The 23,656-nt window shown below is 35.3% G+C and overlaps 2 protein-coding genes across 4 annotated transcripts in view; both read left to right on the top strand.

The window, feature by feature from the left end:
- The window catches only part of LOC144976114 (putative chitinase 10), a 52,819-nt gene extending 48,178 nt beyond the window's left edge, over window positions 1–4,641 (top strand). The window contains exon 10 of the mRNA XM_078920294.1: window positions 527–4,641. Within this exon, the coding sequence (XP_078776420.1) occupies window positions 527–1,778 (1,252 nt within the window). The 3' untranslated portion in view covers window positions 1,779–4,641. The remainder of the gene's footprint in view (window positions 1–526) is intronic.
- A 487-nt stretch (window positions 4,642–5,128) lies between these two features.
- On the top strand, window positions 5,129–22,247 carry LOC144976685 (dysbindin-like). 3 transcript variants are annotated; one of them, XR_013646139.1, is made up of 9 exons: window positions 5,129–5,305; window positions 7,221–7,325; window positions 7,954–8,014; window positions 9,555–9,687; window positions 11,514–11,669; window positions 12,152–12,292; window positions 14,595–14,705; window positions 16,023–17,509; window positions 17,855–22,247. XR_013646139.1 is itself a non-coding variant. In XM_078921022.1 (8 exons), exons 1-8 carry the CDS (start codon window positions 5,244–5,246, stop codon window positions 16,337–16,339), a joined length of 1,086 nt encoding a protein of 361 aa, XP_078777148.1. In that variant the 5' UTR covers window positions 5,135–5,243; the 3' UTR covers window positions 16,340–20,735. The 3 variants fall into 3 exon arrangements, 1 of the variants encoding a protein (XP_078777148.1); XR_013646140.1 differs by having other exon boundaries at window positions 5,135–5,305; window positions 16,023–17,371; window positions 17,924–22,247; XM_078921022.1 differs by having other exon boundaries at window positions 5,135–5,305; window positions 16,023–20,735.
- Window positions 22,248–23,656: the final 1,409 nt, after the last annotated feature.

The raw sequence follows: 23,656 nt of genomic DNA, 5'->3' as shown, positions 1-23,656 counted from the left end.
TAGGATCGACAGCCTCTTCCTGAGTTGCTTGATGAGTATTGCGACTCAAATTATTTCGTGAGACAGCCTTCCTTGGGACAGCTTTCACATCTAATCATTGTATATTCCTGCCACTCGCGTATTGGAAGTGTAATCTGGGAACAGTATAAACTCAAAGCGATGATAATAATAAAACACTCACTCACTCACTCACTATCCAGCGTCGACCTAATTGACGTTGGCTGCCCGCGCTTTGTGACGACAAAAGTCCGCCCATTCCCTTCGTCTGTTGACGGTATCATATAAAATTATATTCATCTCTCCATTCTAGGATGTTATACAACACGAATAACTAATATTGTGACAATGGAAAACGATTCAGAAGTATGAGGATCGGAATATTACCTCCCCTCGAACATTGTGAACAAGTTTAGAGTGTACAATGCTGGGAAGAAAAACCCCAAACAATCTTCTATGTATGCGTCCTTTAAAAATTCTAATATCAACTTTAAGTAAACCATGTTGATTGTTCACTTGAGGTAATTTAACTAAATCGAATCTTATCTTTCACACATTACTCATTTCAACAACGCAACGAAAAGCAGAGATTCAAAATGACCCAGAGAGCAACACCACAAACACTCATTGAAAATCAAAAGGCTAGTTCGGGATGTAAACGTGTCGTGGGCTACTTCACAAACTGGGCACAGTATAGGAACGGTCACGGCAAGCAAGTGCCAGAAGATCTTGATCCTTTTATGTGCACCCACATAATCTTTGCTTTCGCCAAGCTGAATGGAAATGTTCTTGCACCGATTGAATGGAACGACGATGAAACTGATTGGAATCTTGGAAATTATAAGAAGGTGACGGGGCTTAAAGACAAAAATCCGAATCTTAAAGTTTTGCTTGCAGTTGGAGGTTGGAATATGGGATCTGCTCCTTTCACTTCCATGGTGGCAACCAAGAGAAAGCGTAAAGAATTTATCGACACAAGCATACGCTTCTTGCGAGAACGAGGAATCGATGGCCTTGACATTGATTGGGAATATCCCGCTAATAGAGGAAGCCCGCCTGAGGACAAAGATCGGTTTTCTGATCTTTTGAGGGAATTGAAAACAGCGTATACACAAGAAGCAGCCGATACCGGGTTTCCGAGACTTTTACTAACTGCTGCAGTCGGAGCTGGTAGTGGAGTTGTTGAAACGGCTTATGACGTTCCAGTTCTGAATTCTGAATTAGATTTCATAAATTTGATGAGCTACGATTTGCACGGATCTTGGGACAATCAGACTGGTCATGTCAGTCCTCTGTATTCATGTAAGTGGGAAAATAGGGATGATGCTAAGTTAAACGTGCATTGGGCCGCGTACAACTGGGTGGAAAAGGGTGCCAGCCCAGAAAAACTTGTCATCGGCTTACCTCTCTACGCACGAACCTTTCGCCTTTTGTCAACCTCAGAAAATGGCGTTGGGGCTAAAGCAAGTGGACCAGGAAGCGCTGGATCGTACACACAACAAGAGGGCGTTTTGGCCTATTATGAAGTCTGTGAAATGATTGAGAAGGGAGCCTCAAAGAACTTTATCGAGGAACAGCGAGTGCCTTACATCGTCCACGGGGACCTTTGGGCAGGATACGAGGATCCGGACAGCATCAAGGAAAAGATCAAATACATACGTGATCATAACTTTGGGGGAGTGATGGTCTGGGACCTTAGTTTTGACGACACAAAAGGCGTCTATTCTGGTGAAGGAACATACCCATTGATGAACACAATCAAAAACATCTTGTCAAATTAAACAGCCTTGCTAGAGTCTTCTACTTCCAAAGTCATTCATGATATTGGATTAAATAGTCTGATGTCACGTCCGTCCAGCAACGAGCAGCTTGGTTCTAAACAAAGAAGATCGGTACTTTTTATTCTTCATTCTGGCTAAAACTTTTTCACATGTTATGTGATCAGAATGTATAAAAGTCAAAACACGATCAGATTTATACTGTTTTTCTCCACATGTTACACTTTTATGCTATTCGGAGAAGTATTTCTTAAGGGCGTCCGCCATTGTTCCGATAGTTTAGAACCATTTAAGTTACTATGCGTCATTACGAGAGAAGTGACGTCACGACTGTTGAAGCCTATTCTCCAGTGATATTATACTTCTGGGACTTATTTGGCTCATGAGCCCTTCGCGTATCTGATAAAGACTGAATAACATCAACTACTTCCACCAATTTCTGTTCGGAATTCTCACAACGTTGTCAATCGTCGCGGTTTTGAATGTTGAGTGTCATGTGATCTTCTACATTTCTGAGATTTTAATCAAGTTTGACGGAGAGATTGGCCAGCCTTCTTCTCAATAGGTCATGTCCACATGCTTGTTTTCTGGATTTTCACAATCCAATTGAAGAGTGGTTTTCCAAAACTTCCCAACTCCGTTTTTTCCCCATTTTGAGATGTTGAGGATTATTTCCCCCTAAAATCTCTCATTCGGCTATCATTTTATCATATCATATTTACACATATCTATGGAAATTCTTGTGCCAAATGATGCTTAAAATAAAATTTAGATTTCAATTTGTCTCATGGATGGAAAATCTCAAAAAAGTAGGAAATTCGACTTAACGAGTTTTGGAAAACCAGCCATTGGAATTATTTTTAATACTAGAAAAAAGCCCGCAATTTCGCGGGGAAAGAACTATTTTCATTCGATACTGTACTCACCATCATTTAATGAGGGCAGATTAGTAAACAACGGTGTCTGTGTAATTTGGTATTATATCTTCGGTTGATTTTTCTGTGTGGCCCAACATGAAGTGTAAGCCACTATAGCCTCTGACCCGTGACACAGCAACATACAGTTGTCCATGTGTGAATACCGGTTGTGGTAAGAAAATCCCCACCTTGCTTAATGTCTGCCCCTGAGACTTGTTAATTGTCATTGCATATGACAATTTTACCGGAAACTGTCTTCTATTTATAATAAATGGTAAGCCTGAATCAGTTGTTGTCGTCAGATTGATTCTAGGGATAAACACTATGTCGCCAGCTCTACTACCGGTAATTATCTTGGCTTCTTATACTTTTGAACCTAATTTAATTATTAACAAACGGGTGCCATTTAGGAGGCCTGATTTAGGATTTATATTTCTAAGCAGTATGACTGACGTGTTGGCTTTCAAATGTAATGCATGTGGAGGAAGTCCGGGAGGTGTAAGTTCGTTCAAGAATTCAATCGGGTATAAGTTGATGCCAGAGTCACTTTGAATGGAATCAGCACTACGGTAAATTTGTTCAGTTGATGAGGTCAACCTGAACAGCATTTATTTTGTCAACATTTTCATGGGTTGTAGTCAAAATTGGTCTCTCTGATAGATAACGTTCATCCGCAAAGTTCAGATTCAAATCATTGTATACAGCATTTATCAAGCATTCTGGGTCATTTTCAGGAAGGCATAGCGCTGAAGGTAATTTAACAGAATACTTTCCTATTTCGCTGAAAACCGGCTCTGTACCATTTCCGATGCGGAAAAGCCAATTTGCAAAACAGTTATTGTCATCAGTAACCCTCATGTTCTTGTTCATGTGAAAAATGGTGACAAAATTCCAATAATGGATTTGTTAAGTGTGACACTTAATATATCGGCTTCACTTCCGTTGTTAACAACAGGTAGAATTTGCCGAAAATCCCATCCAAGTACAACCACTTTGCCCCCAAAAGGTTTTGAACTGCCTGTTATGTCACAAAATATCCTGCTCACACATTCAAACACACGCCTGTCCATCCCAAATTATGAGAGAACTACTCTTCAGTAACTTAGCTGTGTCTGATTGGCGACTGATGCTACAGGTGCTGTTATCCGTTATTGGAATTGGAATTTTGAACGTTGAATGTGCTGTTCTACCACCGTGCTGACAAAAGATCAAAGGTGAAAATACAAATTTAAAGAATACTGGGGATGAAGGAGCTTTCGGAATGTCTCCCCTTTACTTAACTTATGGAAAAACCAACACCCTAGCACCTTTAATAACACTTATGACTTACCTCTCGAGCCAACCCTAATAGTAAAAAAAGAATCAAAATGGCGACTGAAATACCTTCATGTGATCAAGTGAATAATATCACTATGAATGCCACGATTTGCTGAAAAATGCCAACACACACACACACACATGTATACACCACACACAACACACACACACAAACATACACACACACACACACACACACACACACACACAAACATATCATAACAAAACTGATCACCGCTAAATCAAGCACACAACGGAAGTAATAATAATACTTGATGTCATAAATAGATGACGCAAATTGACAACTTTTTACAGTGTCAAAATTAGTTGATTTTGGGTATCTGTTTGACTCAACGAACTTTCAAACTGACTTTAAATTATAAAAGGAAATCAAGTTATCTGTTTATCTATCTGTAAAAAATACATTCCTAATTTTCAAATCTTTCAGTAGAGTTGTGCGCCGTATCAATTTTTTTATTGACTCAAATAAGCACAATGTTCTCCACAATGCTATATTTTTTAAAGAAAGGATGACACACAATTGACGTTCGTTCAAACCACCAGTGGCGAACATTAATTATACTATTTTCTATATCACTTGTAATAATAAAATCAAATTCAACAATTAAAAATTGTTTTCATATTTTATACCAAGGAGTTGTGTTTTAAGAAGAGAGAGAGAGAGAGAGAGAGAGAGAGAGAGAGAGAGAGAGAGAGAGAGAGAGAGAGAGAGAGAGAGAGAGAGAGAGAGAGTGCGGCTATGTGGTCTAGTGGTATCAGGGTTCTAACCACGCTCGGCGCAGGAGTCCTTGGAAAAGACTCTTTACTCACATTCTCTCACCGTACTCAGGTGTAAAATGAGTACCTGGCCGTCAACAGGGTTGTCTGTACGAAAAATTGTATTATCGCCTAACAGGCGTCATGTTCGTCCTACATTAAGTGTTGCTGTTGGTCAGGGACCCCTTGTAAAGCGCTTTGAGCACGTTTAGTGGATATTGCTCTATATAAAAGCTCATTTTTTAGAGAGCGAGAAAAAAAGAGAGAGAGATAGAGATAGAGATAGAGAGAGAGTTGATTCAAGGTATAATTCTAGGCTATGTAGTCACTTCTTTTCTCATCACATGCAGCAATCATGTGACAAAACAAAATGAATGATAACAAAGTATCATCTCTGATTCTGTCAGATTCAAAGATATTTGAATGAACCGAAACATTTAGGATTACTTTCCTGAAAATGAGTGTTTTTAAGAAACTGAGAGGCACTTTTCAAACTGCACAACAAGGTTTTGTTGATGGGTAAGGAAAAAGAAAACGTAAAAATCATCAGCGGTTTCATCGTACTTTTCTCTCTGGATGCAACTGCTGATCTCAATCTATCTTATCAATAATCTATCTAATATCTACCTCCATTCTACTCTAAATCGAGCTCAAACTCCTTTAACCATTCACCCCACTATCATCATCCTTTTTCATTCAACTCCTCCTCGACCCTTCCCCTCCTCTCCTCCTCCTCCTCCTCCTCTTCTTCTTCTTCTTCTTCTTCTTCTTCTTCTTCTTCTTCTTCTTCTTCTTCTTCTTCTTCTTCTTCTTCTTCTTCTTCTTCTTCTTCTTCTTTCTTCTTCTTCTTCTTCTTCTTTCTTCTTCTTCTTCTTCTTCTTCTTCTTCTTCTTCTTCTTCTTCTTCTTCTTCTTCTTCTTCTTCTTCTTCTTCTTCTTCTTCTTCTTCTTCTTCTTCTTCTTCTTCCTCCTCCTCCTCCTCCTCCTCCTCCTCCTCCTCCTCCTCCTCCTCCTCCTCCTCCTTCTTCTTCTTCTTCTTCTTCTTCTTCTTCTCCAGATTCTCCTCCTCTTTTTCCTCCACTTCCCTCCCTTTTCTTATCATTATCGTGTCTTAAAGCGGTATTATTATTAGGCTGATATTGATATGGGAATGAACTAGATAGGGGTTAGAAATGGAACTTATAGCCACAAATATGAAAATGAAACTTAATATTAATTTCAAATTTCAATGGTTTATGGGCGACAAATAGTAGGGATAGGTATACAATTTCTTTGATTAAGAAAAAAACTCTCAAAAGTTCTTATCTTTACCATTTTAAATGTAAATTCAGTTTTTAGGTTTCAATTCATACCGACACAATTCCTATTTAAGATGATGGCTTACATATATATGCCTGGTCAAACTGCTATTAATTAAGTCTTGAGTGATGCGAGTGCTAAAACGTGAATTTAAATAAAAATTTATCAGGTAAATATTATTTTTTTTTGTTCCTGCATTTTTATGAAATTAAGCCCATTTTCTGGTTGTACCACATTGTAATTGTTTTGAGTTGATATTCTAATATTTTATTTGGGGATGGAGGGAGGGTGAATCTTGACTTCACCCGAGACCAATCTTGGCTGCTGTGCATGTGAAGTGACTGACCTTTTAACGGATCCCTAAAAGCCCATTATCATTTTCTTTTCTTTGGGGGTGGTTCTCCATTGTGCATTTCTGGGTGGGGTTCCTGACCTCCCAAAGTGGGCAGGGAGGTACATACTGTGTCTTCTATCCCCCTATGTCTGTTTTTCAACATGCTTTCTGTCTTTGTCTTGGAATGAGATTACTTGGTTTTGTCCTGGCCCTGGCCGGATACCCTGGCTGGGAGGGAAACAGTCAAGTGTATTTTTAGTTTTGGGAGGTGATATTTTTTTCCTTGTAAATCATCTCTCTGTTATGCACTGTATTATGTTTTGTTTTTATGTATTATATATGATTTGTAAACATTTGAGTGTATTCCTCTTAATGGGACCTGTGCTTGTGTCTGGATGAGACTTTTAGGTAATCTCAAACTAAGTACACTGATAGTGTGCTTTTGGAATCTACATCTGCACCCTATTTGAACCAATTCCCCTTTGTCTGCCTTATTCTTGGATGTTTTGATTGTAATTCTTTAACTTTTTACTATCCCATTTTCTTCCTTTTTACTGGCGCTGATATGACTTTATTGTGTTGCTAGCGCCATAAAACCCTTAAAAACAAAAACATCCATTGTGCATTTGGATGAATATGTTGTTTTGCGAATATGAGTGAGACTAATTTTTAATTTTTGAAGAAAAGGAATCTGCAACTTGTATACAGTGTGGGGTCCTTTGGTTGTACTACATTGTAACCGTCTTGATCTGATATTTTCTCATTTTTCTTTTTCTTTTAATGTTAAACTTTATATCCACAGTTTACGTGCTGTAACATTACTGGATGGCAATTTGAAATCGGAGCATCTGCATCACATAAAATCAAAGGATATTAATTTGGACGTGGGTGCGGATCTGCTAAATGAGTAAGATATTTCATCAAGTTTAGATGCTTTTGTTTTGTCTGTGTCTGTGTGATTTTGATTATCTAGTATTTATCAACGTGTAGTTTTGGAGACAAAAATGTCCATCGAGCTGGAGTTTACTCCAGTTTCTGTAGCTTTAAATGGATGGTAACAATGATAATGATAATGATAATAATTAATAATAATGATGGTAATGATATAAATTGATAATAATAATAATAATAATAATAATAATAATAATAATAATAATAATAATAATAATAATAATATAATAATAATAGTAATAATTATAGTGATAATAATAATAATATTAATCATAATAATAGTAATAATAATAATAATAATAATAATAATAATAATAATAATAATAATAATAATAATAATAATAATAATAATAATAATAATATAATAATAATAATAATATAATAATAATAATAATAATAATAATAATAATAATAATAATAATAATAATAATAATAATAATAATAATAATAATAATATTAGAACTGCAAACACATAGATGTTTTGTTACGTATTTTTAATTTTTCAAACTTAGGATGACATTTTTAATATGTTATTTTTTTTCAAACTTGTCATATCTTTTGTCTTTTTTTTCTCTTCCAAACAGGTATCAAAAAGTATGGTCAAGTATTCAGAATGAGACCAAACTGTGTTCAAAGAAAGCAGAGGTACCTGATGTTGATTGCAGCTGTTACTGTTATTTTTATTATTATTATAATTACTGTTATTATTATTATTAAGATTACTATTATTATTATTATTATTATTATTATTATTATTATTATTATTATTATTATTATTATTATTATTATTATTATTATTATTATTATTATTAGTAATGTTATTATTGTTGTTCTTGTTATTACTATAATAATACTAATTATTATTATTGTTGTTGTTCTTGTTATTGCTATTATTATTATTATTATTATTATTATTATTATTATTATTATTATTATTATTATTATTATTATTATTATTATTATTATTATTATTATCATTATATTTATTATTATTATTATTATTATTATTATTATTATTATTATTATTATTATTATTATTATTATTATTATTATTATTATTTATTATTATTATTATTATTATTATTATTATTATTATTATTATTATTATTATTATTATTATTATTATTATTATTATTATTAGTAATGTTATTATTGTTGTTCTTGTTATTACTATAATAATAATAATTATAATTATTGTTGTTCTTCTTGTTATTACTATAATAATAATAATAATAAAATAATAATAATAATAATAATAATAATAATAATTATTATTATTATTATTATTATTATTATTGTTATTATCATCATTATTAATCATATTATTATTATTGTTATTACTATAAGTAATGTCCTGAGTATAGAATCGGTAAGAGATTTGTTGAGAATGGTATAATTGAATACCAATCTAAATTTCTTTTGTGTTCTGATTAGAATTTATGTTTTGTTTCAAAATTAGGACAATACCATAAGCCTAAATATTATAAGATGTAAAATTTGGTTAAAAACCAGCAAATCACAGTTTAACAACTCGACAAATTCACAGGTTTAACGAACAAGGACAGAATTCTCAAATGATACCCTTCATTGTCTTAGTAAATTTTTCATCGCAACAACAAATGGTTTCATGGTTTTGACGAATGAAACTGACCAAAGAGAAAGAGGGAAGAAAGCAGAGAAAGTTGCATTGTGTCATAGCCTTAGTCATCTCATAGCCTGATACTAATCAAAAATTGAATCACAAACAAGACGACAATCACGAAAAGAAAGTTAATTGCTGTCAGTAAGGACTCGAATATGCACCGCTCAGGCCTCGAACCCAGGATCCTTTGATCCTAAGGCGAGTGTCATTCCACTAGACAACATAGCCCATCTTTTAATTATTAAATTTAGTTTTTACAATTGTTGACCTTATTCCTAACCAATCTAATAGTTTCATATTTATTAAACAATCTACATGTCCGATTAACAGGCTCATTGAATACACTTCTACCATTTTTTAAAAAGAGCACAGTATGTGCCATTTGGTTAACATTGCATATACTGTGTTTTTTAAAACAACGGCATTCTTATAGGAAATAACCATGGTTTGGCTTTCGGTGATTTTTATCTTACTAAGACTTAGGGTTGGTTTTTAGACAGCTTCTGTGTAAACTAAATATTGATTTTTTAAAAAAATTCCTAGACTGTCGATGCTAACTTATCCCCAATGTTTTTGGTGTGGGATAAAAGAGCAGAGACTGTGGCTGCTTTGGAGGAAGAAATCCAATCCATCCCTGGGATTGTGGCAACTCTGAATGAACTCCACACATTACTGGGTAATAGATATAGAATTGTATCAAGTATAGATCCTGGGTGGGGTTCCTGACCTCCCATAGTGGGCAGGCAGGTACATACTGTGTCTTCTATCCCCTTATATCTGTTTTCCAACATGCTTTCTGTCTTTGTCTTGGAATGAGATTCTGGGTGGGGGTCCTGACCTCCCATAGTGGGCAGGGGGGTACATAATGTGTCTTCTATCCCCTTATATCTGTTTTCCAACATGCTTTCTGTCTTTGTCTTGGAATGAGATTCTGGGTGGGGTTCCTGACCTCCCATAGTGGGCAGGGGGGTACATAACTGTGTCTTCTATCCCCTTATATCTGTTTTCCAACATGCTTTCTGTCTTTGTCTTGGAATGAGATTACTTGGTTTTGTCCTGGCCCTGGCTGGAGTCCTGTTTGGGAGGGAAACAGTCAAATGCATGGTTATTGTTTTGGGAGATGGTATTCTTTTCCTTGTAAATCATCTATCTCTCTGTTATGTATTACTATATTTGTTATTTTGAATGTATAATATAAGCATTTGAGTGTGTTCCTCTTTGTTGGATTTTGTGCTTGTGTCCGGGTGAGACTTATAGGTGATCTCAAACTAAGTACATTGGTGGTATGCTCTTGGAATCTACATCTGATCCCTATTTGTTCCCAGTTCCCCTATGTCTTACTTTTTATTGGGTGCTTTAATTGTAATTCTAGAACTTTTTGCTATATCATTTTCTTCCTTTTTACTGGCGCTGATATAACCTAAATGTGTTGCAAGCGCCGTAAAACCCTTAAAAACAAAACAAACAAACAAGTACAGATCCATCCATGCTATTGTTTGTTAGTGATTCAGACCTGCTTACTATTACGAAAAATTAGAATTACGAAATTTTGGCTCCAATTTCGCGGGTGGTTGGATGAGAGCATCACCCTTGAATCATATACCTATGATGTTCGCATGAGTGTACGATCCGATAGTGATGTCGTCTCTTCTTCTCTTTACTAGCCTATCCTGCTTCTTTGGTTTGTGATTGTATTTTTGACAGGGGATATTTTTTTTTCTGTAAATCTTCTGCCTGTTTGTTCTTGGTTATTTATAATTTAGCTTATGATATCTTTAGGTTATGATTTTGATTTGCATTTGTACTATTTTTGTTAGATTGCTTGTTTTTTTGTTTCAGCGGTCTCTCATATAACCTCAATTGTGTTGGAAGAGACCTAAAGCAACAAACAAACAAAAAAATATGTCTTACTTTTTATTGGGTGCTTTAATTGTAATTCTAGAACTTTTTGCTATATCATTTTCTTCCTTTTTACTGGCGCTGATATAACCTAAATGTGTTGCAAGCGCCGTAAAACCCTTAAAAACAAAACAAACAAACAAGTACAGATCCATCCATGCTATTGTTTGTTAGTGATTCAGACCTGCTTACTATTATGAAAAATTAGAATTACGAAATTTGGGCTCCAATTTCATAACTTCATGAGCATCTCTAAGTCATTAAAACTTATTGAAAATGAAAGTTGATGCCAGACTACATAATTCTAAGGATTTTGAAGTATTATTTTATTATTTAATCCTTGCGAGGATAAATTGTTGATTTTCAGTCTTGCTGATAGAGTTAACTGAGCTATCTCAAATTCTTGAAAACTAAGTATCACTCTTTTTAAAAGGAGGGGAAAAAAACCAACATGAGAATCAAAAACATCATTTGTGTTGTTTGTATATTCATTTTATTTTTCTCTTTAATTTCACATGTCTTTTGGGAATGTGCAATCTTTACAAAATAGCATTTTTGACATTTTGATCAACCATTTATTATCTTTTTGATTTTATTTGTTAGGAACGGTGCGCCAAGATTTCTCTGTAGTAGAGGCTTCTCTTTCAATGCTGGAGAATATCTGTGAGGAGATGGATCTCAAGAAGGCCATGGAACTGGAGACCAAAAAGTTGAATGATTACAGGAAGATGAAGGAAAAGGAGACGGAAAAGGTCAAAGGTGAATTGACTGTGTTTAATAATTTAGCTAAGATACTCTGTATGAAATCTTGGCAGTTTAACAATGGATAATTTGAGTCCTACTTAAGATGGTATCTTCCACATTTCGAAGGTCTGAACTGAATTTTTAAGCTTCAGTATTTCTCAACATCTTGATACACATGGGAGTACTTAACACCTTAAATTTAATTATTATTATTATTATTATTATTATTATTATTATTATTGTTATTATCATTATTATTATTATTATTATTATTATTATTATTTATTATTATTATTTATTTATTATTTTTATTATTTATTATTATTATTTGTTATTTATTATTATTATTATTATTATTATTATTATTATTATTGTAATTTATATTGTTAATGTAATTTCAAAAAGATGACTAATCAACATCAGGTTTAAGAATTTTGAAATTTGACATCCTCAATGCCTAAGTTTGTATTTTATCTGTTGTCTCTTTGTTTTCTCAGTCCAACTGGCTTTAGACCACGCTAAAAGAATGCAGGATATTGAATCGTCCAAGACTATGAAGTTGAAAGAGAGGGCAGAAGCTTTCACGTCTGCTTTTGAAGAGGACATCGATTATTACAAGACTCATGGCCAGACAGACAGTGAGTGGTGAATCTTTTTAAATTTGTGAATCTTTTTTTTTTTTTTTAACTGAAGAAGGAGAGGAGTCTGTTGCAATGTGGAACTCACCTCTCGTTGAATGAGTAATGAGTTTTAAAATGATAACTGGCCAGATAACACATTGGAGACAACACAATTCACCATTTTGTCTTTCATGAGATGCTTAGTTTTTAAACAAAAATATTGATATTTGGAAAAGACTCTGCTTTCTTAAGTTCTCAGTGTAATCAGGTGTAAAATGAGTACCTGGCCATTAACAGCGCTGTCTCCATCCGAAAAAAAAAAAAAATTCAATATCGCCTAACAAGCATCATGTCTCGTCCTACATGTTACGTGTTACTGGTGGCTAGGGAACCCTTGTAAGGCACTTTGAGTAAGTGTATTCGATATTGCGCAATTTAAAAGCTCAAATTCTTAAATCCCTACCAATTAAGTCAAAGAGCCCCCTATCTGTTAAATTCTTTACTTTAGTAACATGATACTCATTAAAATAAAAAAATGTTGTAATGACATGTAAAAATAATGCATTATAAATATTTAATTTTGTTTTCAATCTCTGTCATTAGTTGATGTGTTTGCTGGGGGTAAGTACACCGTTCAACCAGATTATCATGTTGACGAAAAATGACACACTCACTAGGATTTTGACTTGCAGTGTCTTAGATTGCAGCCATTGTTATTTCATAGCCTGGTTGAAGAAAAATGACACATTCACAAGGATTTTAACTTGCGGTTTTAGATCGTAGACATTGTTATTTCATAGCCTGGTTGTGCAGTCTTTGATCATAGCCATTGTTATTTCATAGCCTGGTTGAAGAAAAATGACACATTCACAAGTATTTTAACTTGCAATCTTAGATCGTAGTCATTGTTATTTCATAGCCTGGTTGAAGAAAAATGACACATTCACAAGGATTTTAAGTCGCAGTCTTAGATCGTAGCCATTGTTATTTCATAGCCTGGTTGAAGAAAAATGACACATTCACAAGGATTTTAAGTTGCAGTCTTAGATCATAGCCATTGTTATTTCATAGCCTGGTTGAAGGAAAAGGACACATTCACAAGGATTTTAAGTTGCAGTCTTAGATCGTAGCCATTGTTATTTCATACCCTGGTTGAAGAAAAATGACACATTCACAAGGATTTTAAGTTGCAATCTTAGATCGTAGCCATTGTAATTTCATACCCTGGTTGAAGAAAAATGACACACTCACTAGGATTTTGACTTGCAGTGTCTTAGATTGCAGCCATTGTTATTTCATAGCCTGGTTGAAGAAAAATGACACATTCACAAGGATTTTAACTCTCCGTCTTAGATTGTATCTTAGATCTGGTGGAAAGTATTTTGCGGTAGACTAGCGTCCTATCCAAAGGGTATCAAGCACTTGCTATTGTCCGTTTCATGCTATAGAAAGTGGGAGAAACTCAGGGTCCATGGTCCTAATGACTCTGAAGGACCACTTCGATCGTATCCATTGTTATTTCATAGCCTGACGCCTACCAAAAAATTGTGTGTGTCACAATAAGAAAGTGAAAATTGAGTTGGTGTTAGTAGTGCTCAATGGGAGTCCAGATAGCTCAATCGGTAGAGCACTCGCTTCACAGGCAAAGGGACTGAGATCGATCCTTGGTGAAGTTGAAATTTTTTCTGAACCCTGTCCAGTGATTGGGTAGCAGGGTCTGTTAGATCTGGTGGAAAGTACTTTGCGATAGACTAGCATCTTATCCAAAGGGTAGCAAGCAATTGCTGCAGTCTGTTTCACGCAAATGCTTCCGTTAAACAGAACTCACAACTCAATTGTTTACTTTCTTTTGATTTTTGTCTTATTGTAATTTTTGTTCGATGTCAGGATATGACTTAATAAAGGCTATGCTTAGATCTATAAGCCAGTTTCCTGGTCATTATTCTATCATGTCTTATCTTTAACCCTCTCCTTACCACCTATTGGATAATCTTCACATTTGTTACGATTCAACCGTCACTTTTCTCATCCAGATTTCATGTCTTTTCGCTATAGCTATATAAAACTTGACATTCTGTAATAGAGTTCATATTGTCGAACAATATTATGTATAGAATGTGCTTGTTGCTTTACTGTTTGAGTAAGAAATGTCTCTTTTTGTGTTGGGTTGGTGTGAAGTTTTGGGGAAACTTTTGAAAATGGGTGGTAAGGAAAGGGTTAATGTTTTTTTTTTTTTTTTTAAAGTCAACCTTTGCTTTGTTGTACTCTCCGTTGATTTGTATAATTCTTTGGTTCTTTAAAATGTTTTTCTTTCAAACAGCTAAATTGGTAACAGAGTTTCCTAAGGTGACAAGTTTAAGCCAAATTGATATAGATGACGACGGAAAGGACCTGGACACTTTTCTTGGACCCCAGACAGAAGAAGAACAAGGTAGGAAATGTGATGACATGTTATTCTCTGAAGCTGCAGTTTAACATTATTTAAGCAGACTGTTAATCAGGCTTCAAATCGGAAACTCTTCTTTCTTTCTTATTTAGGAATTTTTTTAAATTGCGAACTTTTATGGTGGTGAAAGACAGGACTTACAACCCAGCAAATTGCCGTCTTTAAATGGTTGAGAAAGAGAACAGAATTTTGAAAAAGAAAGGTGAAAATATTTCACTTTTGTGCATATCTCTCTTCAGTCCTCATCCCACAGTGGGTATGGACCAACGATTAACCTTTTCCATCCTCTTCTGTCGTTGGCCAGTCTTTCTATCTCCATCTCCTGCCAGCGCGCCCCAGCCCCAGACCTCTCCAGCTCTACCAGAAGGTCTCTCCTCCAGGTCTTCCTTTTTTCCTCTTTCTGGATGGATTCCGTACAGTGCATAAAATCATCAAATATTATAAATCATTAAGAATTTACAGAGATTTCCACTCTTGATATTATATCTATAGTTTACTTACCTTCTGTTGCTGTCTGTGAGGTGACTTTGCTTTGCTCGGGCTATGGATGGAGCTAATTGTCACGCAGGAGGCTTTCATATGTGTCCTTGTGAGAGATGATTTTTTTTGTTTCTTGTAAATTATCTCTTCAGAACAGTGTGTATCAGAGATATTTTTTCTCGGTGTTTGTGATCCAGGAAGGATGCAGTCATTGATTAGAAATGTACCTCATTTTCCTTTGTATTTTTGACCATCTCTCTTTTCTTAGTCGCTGACTTGACTGAAAAGCATCTCAAGTAATTTCCCTAATCTTCTAAAAACTCAACAAAATGGATTTTATATTTATGATTCAATTAATCTCAGTTTTTTTTTTCTTTTTTAAATAATTTAAATTTGATTGTTTAGATTGTTATTTTAAACAATGTGTGTGTTTGTGAGAGAGAGAGAGAGTGTGTGTGTGTAAGGTTTGTTTTTGTCCAATATAAATTACAATACTAACATCAATTGTTATTTGACACAGAGTAAGTGTAATGTAGCAGAAAAGTATATATATATCATATTAATATTAGAATATTCCCTTTACCTTTTCTGTATTGAATCACTTCTTCCTGTTATTATGGTTATCTACTTCCTGGCGCCAGAATGCCTACTTCCGCTTCTCACTTCTACTCTAGCTTTTAGTTTAGTCAGTCCAGTTCAGGAGCTCAATGAAGCAACATATCTATCTCAGTTCATTATAGTAAGTAATTTTGTTATCGTGTTTAATTTTTGAAATCCATGTGTTCTTTTTCTCTATTCCCTTCCACATCCACTAAACTAAAGAAACGGGGGCAGAAGAGCAATACTTTGAGGATGATTACACAGCCGATTTCTCTATCAAGGTGAAAGAAGACTTAGAGGCTCCCGATGAAGAGGATGCAGATTTGAAGTCACCGCCATTATTTTTAACAGACCAGACAGAGGAAGATAACTCTAATTCTAATGACGAAAATGAAAATAATATCATTCATGAAAAGGGAAGTTACCCCGATAGTTATCTGGTAAAAAATGAAGATATTGACGATAATCAGGAAGAAATACCAGATGGTGGTGTAAAATCAGAAAGCCGAGATGAGACTGCGAGTAAGGATGACAGTTGACGAGAATGTTTAGTTTTAAAATAAAAATAGGTTTGTATTTATTTTTAAGAATTGTTGGACACACTCGTAGTAAGTTTGATTGTTTTGGGAAATGATAAATAATAATGAAGATACTTCTCTGAAGGATGAGTCCGACAGAAAATCACCCTGAAGTGTTCTTAATTGAATTTTACCTTTGAATGGTAATTAGGGAAGACTTTGAGTGAAATAAATTTTTTTTTTTAATGGAGGTCCCGATAGATTGGTTGGTAGAGCACTTGATTCACATGAAAAGGGACAGAGATCGATCCCGGGTGAAGATGAGATTTTTTTTTGACTCTCCTTATCCACCCAGCAGTGATTTGGGTAGCTGGGTCTGTTAGATCTGGAGGAATGTATTTTGCGATAGAATAGCATCCTAACTATTCAAAAGGTGACACAACAATTGCTATTGTCCGTTTCACACTACTATAGACATTGGGATAAACTCCCACACATGGGCCTAATGACTCTGAAGGACTACTAACTTTTTGAATGAAAATTGTGTACAAATGATGCACGTTTACAGTTTACAGGCTCAAAACTTTCTTCTAAAAATAACCAAGACACGAGTGAAAACAATTTAGAATGTTTATAGATCAGGTGCTTGAGCTGCTAGAGGTTCGGACTGTGATAAATAAACAATGAACAAAAATGAATATAACAGCTTAAAAAAAAAGGGGGGGGGAAATACCAAACCTGGGACGTTTCGGGTTTTTTTTTAGCCAATCGCATAAACGATAAAAACGTTAATACATCATTAAAATTCAGAATTTAAAGTGATGCATTAATGCTTTATTGTTTATGTTATGGACTGAAGAATAGTTTTGAGCCCGAAACATTCCTTGTTTGGTATTTTGTTCTTTTTTGAAGCTGTTATATAGTTATATTCATTTTTGTTCACTACTTTTTTAGATAGATTAACTGTGGGGTTCTTTCCAATTTCATCTGTAGCTTGGTTGATCATTGCGGTGGTCCTGGGTGGGTTCCTGACCTCCCATAGTGGGCAGGGAGGTACTTACTGTGTCTTCTATCCCCCTGTATCCTGGGTGGGGTTCCTGACCTCCCATAGTGGGCAGGGAGGTACTTACTGTGTCTTCTATCCCCCTGTATCCTGGGTGGGGTTCCTGACCTCCCATAGTGGGCAGGGAGGTACTTACTATGTCTTCTATCCCCCTGTATCCTGGGTGGGGTTCCTGACCTCCCATAGTGGGCAGGGAGGTACTTACTATGTCTTCTATCCCCCTGTATCCTGGGTGGGGTTCCTGACCTCCCATAGTGGGCAGGGAGGTACTTACTGTGTCTTCTATCCCCCTGTATCCTGGGTGGGGTTCCTGACCTCCCATAGTGGGCAGGGAGGTACTTACTGTGTCTTCTATCCCCCTGTATCCTGGGTGGGGTTCCTGACCTCCCATAGTGGGCAGGGAGGTACTTACTGTGTCTTCTATCCCCCTGTATCCTGGGTGGGGTTCCTGACCTCCCATAGTGGGCAGGGAGGTACTTACTGTGTCTTCTATCCCCCTGTATCCTGGGTGGGGTTCCTGACCTCCCATAGTGGGCAGGGAGGTACTTACTGTGTCTTCTATCCCCCTTTATCTGTTTTCCACCTAGCTTTCTGTCTTTGTCTTGGAATGAGATTACTTAGTTTTGTCCTGGCCCTGACTGGATACCCTTGGTGAGAGGGAAACAGTCAAGTGTATAGTTAGTTTTGGGAGATGATATTTTTTTCCTTGTAAATCATCTCTCTGTTATGTAATGTATTATAGTGGTATGACACTCGCTTTCGGATCGGAAGGTCCTGGGTTCGAGCCTCGTGCTCGGCACATAGTTGAGTCCTTAGAAACGCTCTTTACTCACATTCTCTCACCATACTCGGGCGTAAAATGAGTATCTGGCCGTTAACAGCGTTGTCTTTGTCTGAAAAATTGTAATATCGCCTAACAGGTGTCATGTCCCGTCCTACATGTTAAATGTTGCTGTTGACCAGGGACCCCTTGTAAAGAACTTTGAGCACATTTAGTGGATATTGCGCTATATAAAGCTCAATTTTTAAATTTTTTTTATTATGATTTGTTTACATATTATTTATTTGTAAACATTTGATTGTATTCCTCTTAGTGGGGACCTGTGCTTGTGACTGGATAAGACTTTTAGGTGATCTCAAACTAAGTACTTCGATAGTTTGCTCTTGGAATCTACATCTGTTCCCTATTTGATCCAATTCTCCTTTGTCTTACTTTTTCTTGGGTGCTTTAATTGTAATTCTAGAACTTATAACTATCTCATTTTCTTCCAATTTACTGGCGCTGATGTGGCCTTAATGTGTTGCACTCCCATAGTGGGCAGGGAGGTACAGACTGTGTCTTCTTTCCCCGTATATCTGTTTTCTAACATGCTTTCTGTCTTTGCCTTGGAATGAAATTACTTGGTTTTGTCCTGGTCCTGGCCAGATGCCCTGGCTGAGAGGGAAACAGTCGAATGTATAGTTAGTTTTGGGAGATGATATTTTTTTCACTGTAAATCATCTCTCTGTTATGCACTCTGTTATGCTTTCTTTATATTATATATGATTTGTAAAACATTTGAGTGTGTTCCTCTTAGCGGGGACCTGTGCTTGTGTCTTGATGAGACTTTTAGTGGTCTCAAACTAAGTACTTTGATAGAGTGCTTTTGGAATCTACACCTGTTTCTTATTTGAACCAATTCCCCTTTGTCTTCCCTTTTCTTGGATGCTTTATTGTAATTCTAGAACTTTTTACTATCCCATTTTCTTCCTTTTTACTGGCACTGATATGACCTTAATGTGTTGCAAGCGCTGTAGAAACCCTTAAAAACAAAAACAACATTGTGGTGATTATCCTTTTGTACAAGATCAAGTAGGCCTACTGTGAAGAGGATGAAATGAATTAAGCATTCACTCAATTAAACGGAATGCCTGTAAGAAACATGCTGAGTGAAAAAAGAATTAAATGGAATGTCAGTAAGAAACATACTGAATGCAAAATGGCATTAACTCAATTAAATGAATTGTCTGTAAGAAACATGCTGACTGCAAAAAAGGCATTAACTCAATCAAATGGAATGTCTATATGAAACATACTGAATGCAAAAAATAATTCCATCAGATATTTATTCAGAGAACGTATCAAGTTGTAATTTAGCCTTAATCAATTAACAAGAATGCTTCAGTTATAAGAATGTAAATAGTGATTTGCTTCTCAGAGAGAGGGAGGGAGGGAGAGAGAGAGAGAGAGAGAGAGAGAGAGAGAGAGAGAGAGAGAGAGAGACAGAGAGAGAGAGTATTCTCCTCTTTGCAATTACTCCAATACTGTTAAGACATGTGTACAACTTACTCTTCATATTCACTACTCTGCTGTACTCTTAAAAAAACTTGTATAAAAAATTTTTGGCGTCCTTCAAATGTCTATTGATTAAAACGACTCTCATCTTGCCAAAAACGCTCAAAGCCGGGTCTTGCAAAGTCCCAGGCTTGAGAGTTTTTTGGCAAGATGAGAGTCATTTTAATCAATAGATATTTGAAGGATGAGTTTTCTGGCCAAAATTTTAAATACGTAATTTTTCGGAGTGTGGCAATATTCAGTGTTTATATTTTTGTATAATGATGCCATATATTGTATTTATAATAGGTGTTCCATGTCATGATTATTTTCTATGTGACTAAAAACGCATTCCAGAAATAGCTTTAATGATACAGATCCTGCCCTCCCATAGTGGGCTGGGAGTTACATACTGCGTCTTCTATCCCCCTATATCTGTTTTCCAACATGCTTTCTGTCTTTGTCTTGGAGTGAGAATTCTTGGTTTTGTCCTGGTCCTGTCCGGATGCCCTGGCTGAGAGGGAAACAGTCAAATGTATAGTTCGTTTTGGGAGATGATATTTTTTTCCTTGTAAATCATCTCCCTGTTATGCACTGTATTGTTTTTTTTTACATACTATATATGATTTTTTAACATTTGAGTGTGTTCCTCTTAGTGAGGTCCTGTGCTTGTGTGTGGATGAGACTTTTAGGTGATGTCAGACTAAGTACTTTGATAGTGTGCTCTTGGAATCTACATGTTTCCTATTTGAACCATTTCCCCTTTGTCTTACCTTTTCTTGGGTGCTTTAATTGTAATTCTAGAACTTTTTACTATCCCATTTTCTTCCTTTTTACTGGCGCTGATATAACCTTAATGTGTTGCAAGCGCCGTAGAAACCTTTAAAAACAAACAAACAATGATACAGATGAAAAAGTTGAGATATAAAGGCTTCGGTTGAAACAGCACCAACAATGGGCGTTTTAGGTGGAAACCCTTCATCAGTGATATAATAAACAAAGGAACGTTGAAGACAAATAAACAAAATGTTTTGAGAATTGTAGTGTGTTGTTGTTTTTCCTACTTGTTTTTTCTCTCTTGAATTTTATTTTGGGTTTTTTTTTTTTTCAAACACAGTTTTTACTACTATTTTGCAGATGTCATAAAAAACCCCCAAAATAAACCCAAAAATATTTTGGATATACATAAGCTTGGACTGTGATTTTTTATAGGGAATGTGATGACGACAATTAAATATTTTTTCAAATTGACCTCCGCGGGTGGTTGGATGGGAGCATCACCCTTGAATATAACTGATGATGTTCGCATGGTGTACGTCCGATAGTGAGTTTCTTCTTCTCTTACTAGCCTATCCTGTTTCTTTGGTTTGGATTGTATGTTTTTGAAGGATATTTTTTTTCTCGGGTAATATCTTGTGCGTGTGATTCTTGGTTATTTATAATTTCTTATTAATATCTTTAAGGTTATATTTGATTTACATTTTACTATTTTTGCTAGATTATTGTTTTTTTTGTTTCAAGCGCCTACTCATATAACTAATTGTGTTTGGAAGAGACCTAAAGCAACAAACAAAAAAAAAAATAAAAAAAATTGACCTCCCAAACTCAAATAAAAGCGGAAGAAGATTAACGCAGTAATTGAATATTCCATGTGTAGTTGATAAAATGGGTAAATATTTATGTACAGATGAATGACTTTTTGTTTGATTCTGCTTGATTTGTAAATATTTGATATTAAATGATAACAACAATGATTGTAATGATGATCATGATGACGATGATAATTGAAAGCATTTGATACACACCTTTCCTCCAAAGAGTTAAATCATCCTTAAAAACAGATGTTCTCAATAATTTCATTTCAAGTTTTCGATGTTCTTTTTATTGATAATTAAATTTTTTCTATTTTTCTTCTATAAACAAAAGACCCAACTGAAACTGATTTGATTTAAATGAGAAATGAAAAAGGTCATATCACCTTTCATTTCAAGTTTTCGATGTTCTGTTTATTGATAATTATTTTTTTTCTATTTTTCTTCTATAAACAAAAGACCCAACTGAAACTGATTTGATTTAAATGAGAAATGAAAAAGGTGATATCACCTTTCATTTCAAGTTTTCGATGTTCTGTTTATTGATAATTAATTTTTTTCTATTTTTCTTCTATAAACAAAAGACCCAACTGAAACTGATTTGATTTAAATGGGAAATGATTAAGGTCATATCACCTTTCATTTCAAGTTTTCCATGTTCTTTATATTGATAATTTAATTTTTCCCTTTTTCATCTATAAACAAAAGACCTAATTGAAACTGATTTGATTTTAATGGGAAATTATTAAGGTCATATCACCTTTCATTTCAAGTTTTCGATGTTCTTTATATTGATAGATGATAATTTTTTTCCCCCATTTTTCTTCCTTTAACAAAAAACCCAACCGATTTGATTTAAGTGGGAAATCAATAAGGTCATATTATCATGTTGTTGGAGCTACTTTTACTATGCAATGTTCATAAATCTGATTATTATAAACTTTATTTTAAAAAATGTGATCTTTATTTCTGTCTTTTAATTTCAAAAGCGTTACCCATAAATGGACAAATTAATTATTGTATGCAGTGAATGGAGTTCCTCTTAAAGCTGCCATACACGCATAGTTATTTTACCCATGATGATCTAGGTTATACTTGGACTCACCCTTAGAAAGAAAGACTCCACTATAACAGAAAGTATTGGCCAGGAACCCTCAGGGCAGAAGGTCAATGTGAAAGGCCACGAGGAACATGGAGAAGAATTAAAGAAGCTGTTATAAGTCATCAAACGAGTTTTTTCAAAATAGAGAAGGATAGAGAAGGATGGATTCGGTTTGTCTGTGGCCTATACCCTGACCCAGGGTGAAAAAAAGCAATGATGATGATGATGATCTAGGTTACAGCATGGATGAAAAAATCTCTGCGTGATGGCCAAATTATTAGGATGGTGGAGTGGTGGCTTCTTGTATAGGGGGTGGGGGGAGAAGTGGCCCGAAATCGGTCCACCTGGCCTGTCCAGATGGTTTTGTATATATGTTCAAGAATTACGCCATTTGATTTTGTAGCAGCCTGCCAAAGGTCTTGCTGACAGGGAGGTAGTCAGATCGTCCAAAGGTTAGCAATAGGATTCAGTAGTCTGATGTCACGCTGCCCGGCAATGGCGGCCATCTTGGTTCTAAACAAAGAAAATCATTACTTTTTATTCTTCATGCTGGCTAGAACTTTTCATTCCCTTTTCATATGCCTTGTGATCAGAATGTGTAAAAGTCAAAACATCATCAAATTTATGGGGTTCTTTTCCTCTGGAAACGCTTTTATGTCGCTGGAGAAATATTTCATACGGGCATCCGCCATTGTTCCGATAGTTTAGAGCCAGTGTTACTAAGTTACCATGCATCATTAGGAAGGAAGTGACGTTACGACTGTTGAAGAGTATTGCCATTGTTTGTTTAACGCTGACATATAGAAACCGATATAAACATTGCTCCTTATTTCGTTTTTAATAATAACTCAAATGTTTACAAATCAAATATAATTAATGTATAAACAAAATAAAACAGTGCATAACAGAGAGATGATTTACAAGACAAAAAATATCATCTCCCCAAATGCTAACTATACATTTGACGGTTTCCCTCCCAGCCAGGGCCAGGACAAAACCAATTAATCTCATTCCAAGACAAAGACAGAAAGCATGTTGGAAAACAGCTGAAGGAGGATATAAGACGCAGTAAGTGCCTCCGCCCTGTCCATTATGGGAGGTCAGGAACCCCACCCAGGTATTAAGAAATATTATTTTGTTTTGAATACATCTTGTAAACATTTGAGTGTGGAATTGGCAAGGTTGTGTTTTGTTTGTTTTTAAGGGTTTTATGGTGTTTTGTTTGTTTTTAAGGGTTTTACGGCGCTTGCAACACAGTAAGGTCAGA

The sequence above is a fragment of the Berghia stephanieae genome, chromosome 7, assembly GCF_034508935.2.
Source record: "Berghia stephanieae isolate SIO BIC M18660-M18661 chromosome 7, UCSD_Bste_1.3, whole genome shotgun sequence".
Classification (NCBI taxonomy): domain Eukaryota; kingdom Metazoa; phylum Mollusca; class Gastropoda; order Nudibranchia; family Aeolidiidae; genus Berghia; species Berghia stephanieae.
The sequence above is the reverse complement of the archived record's forward strand: the minus strand, read 5'-3'. Positions and strand labels throughout refer to the sequence as shown.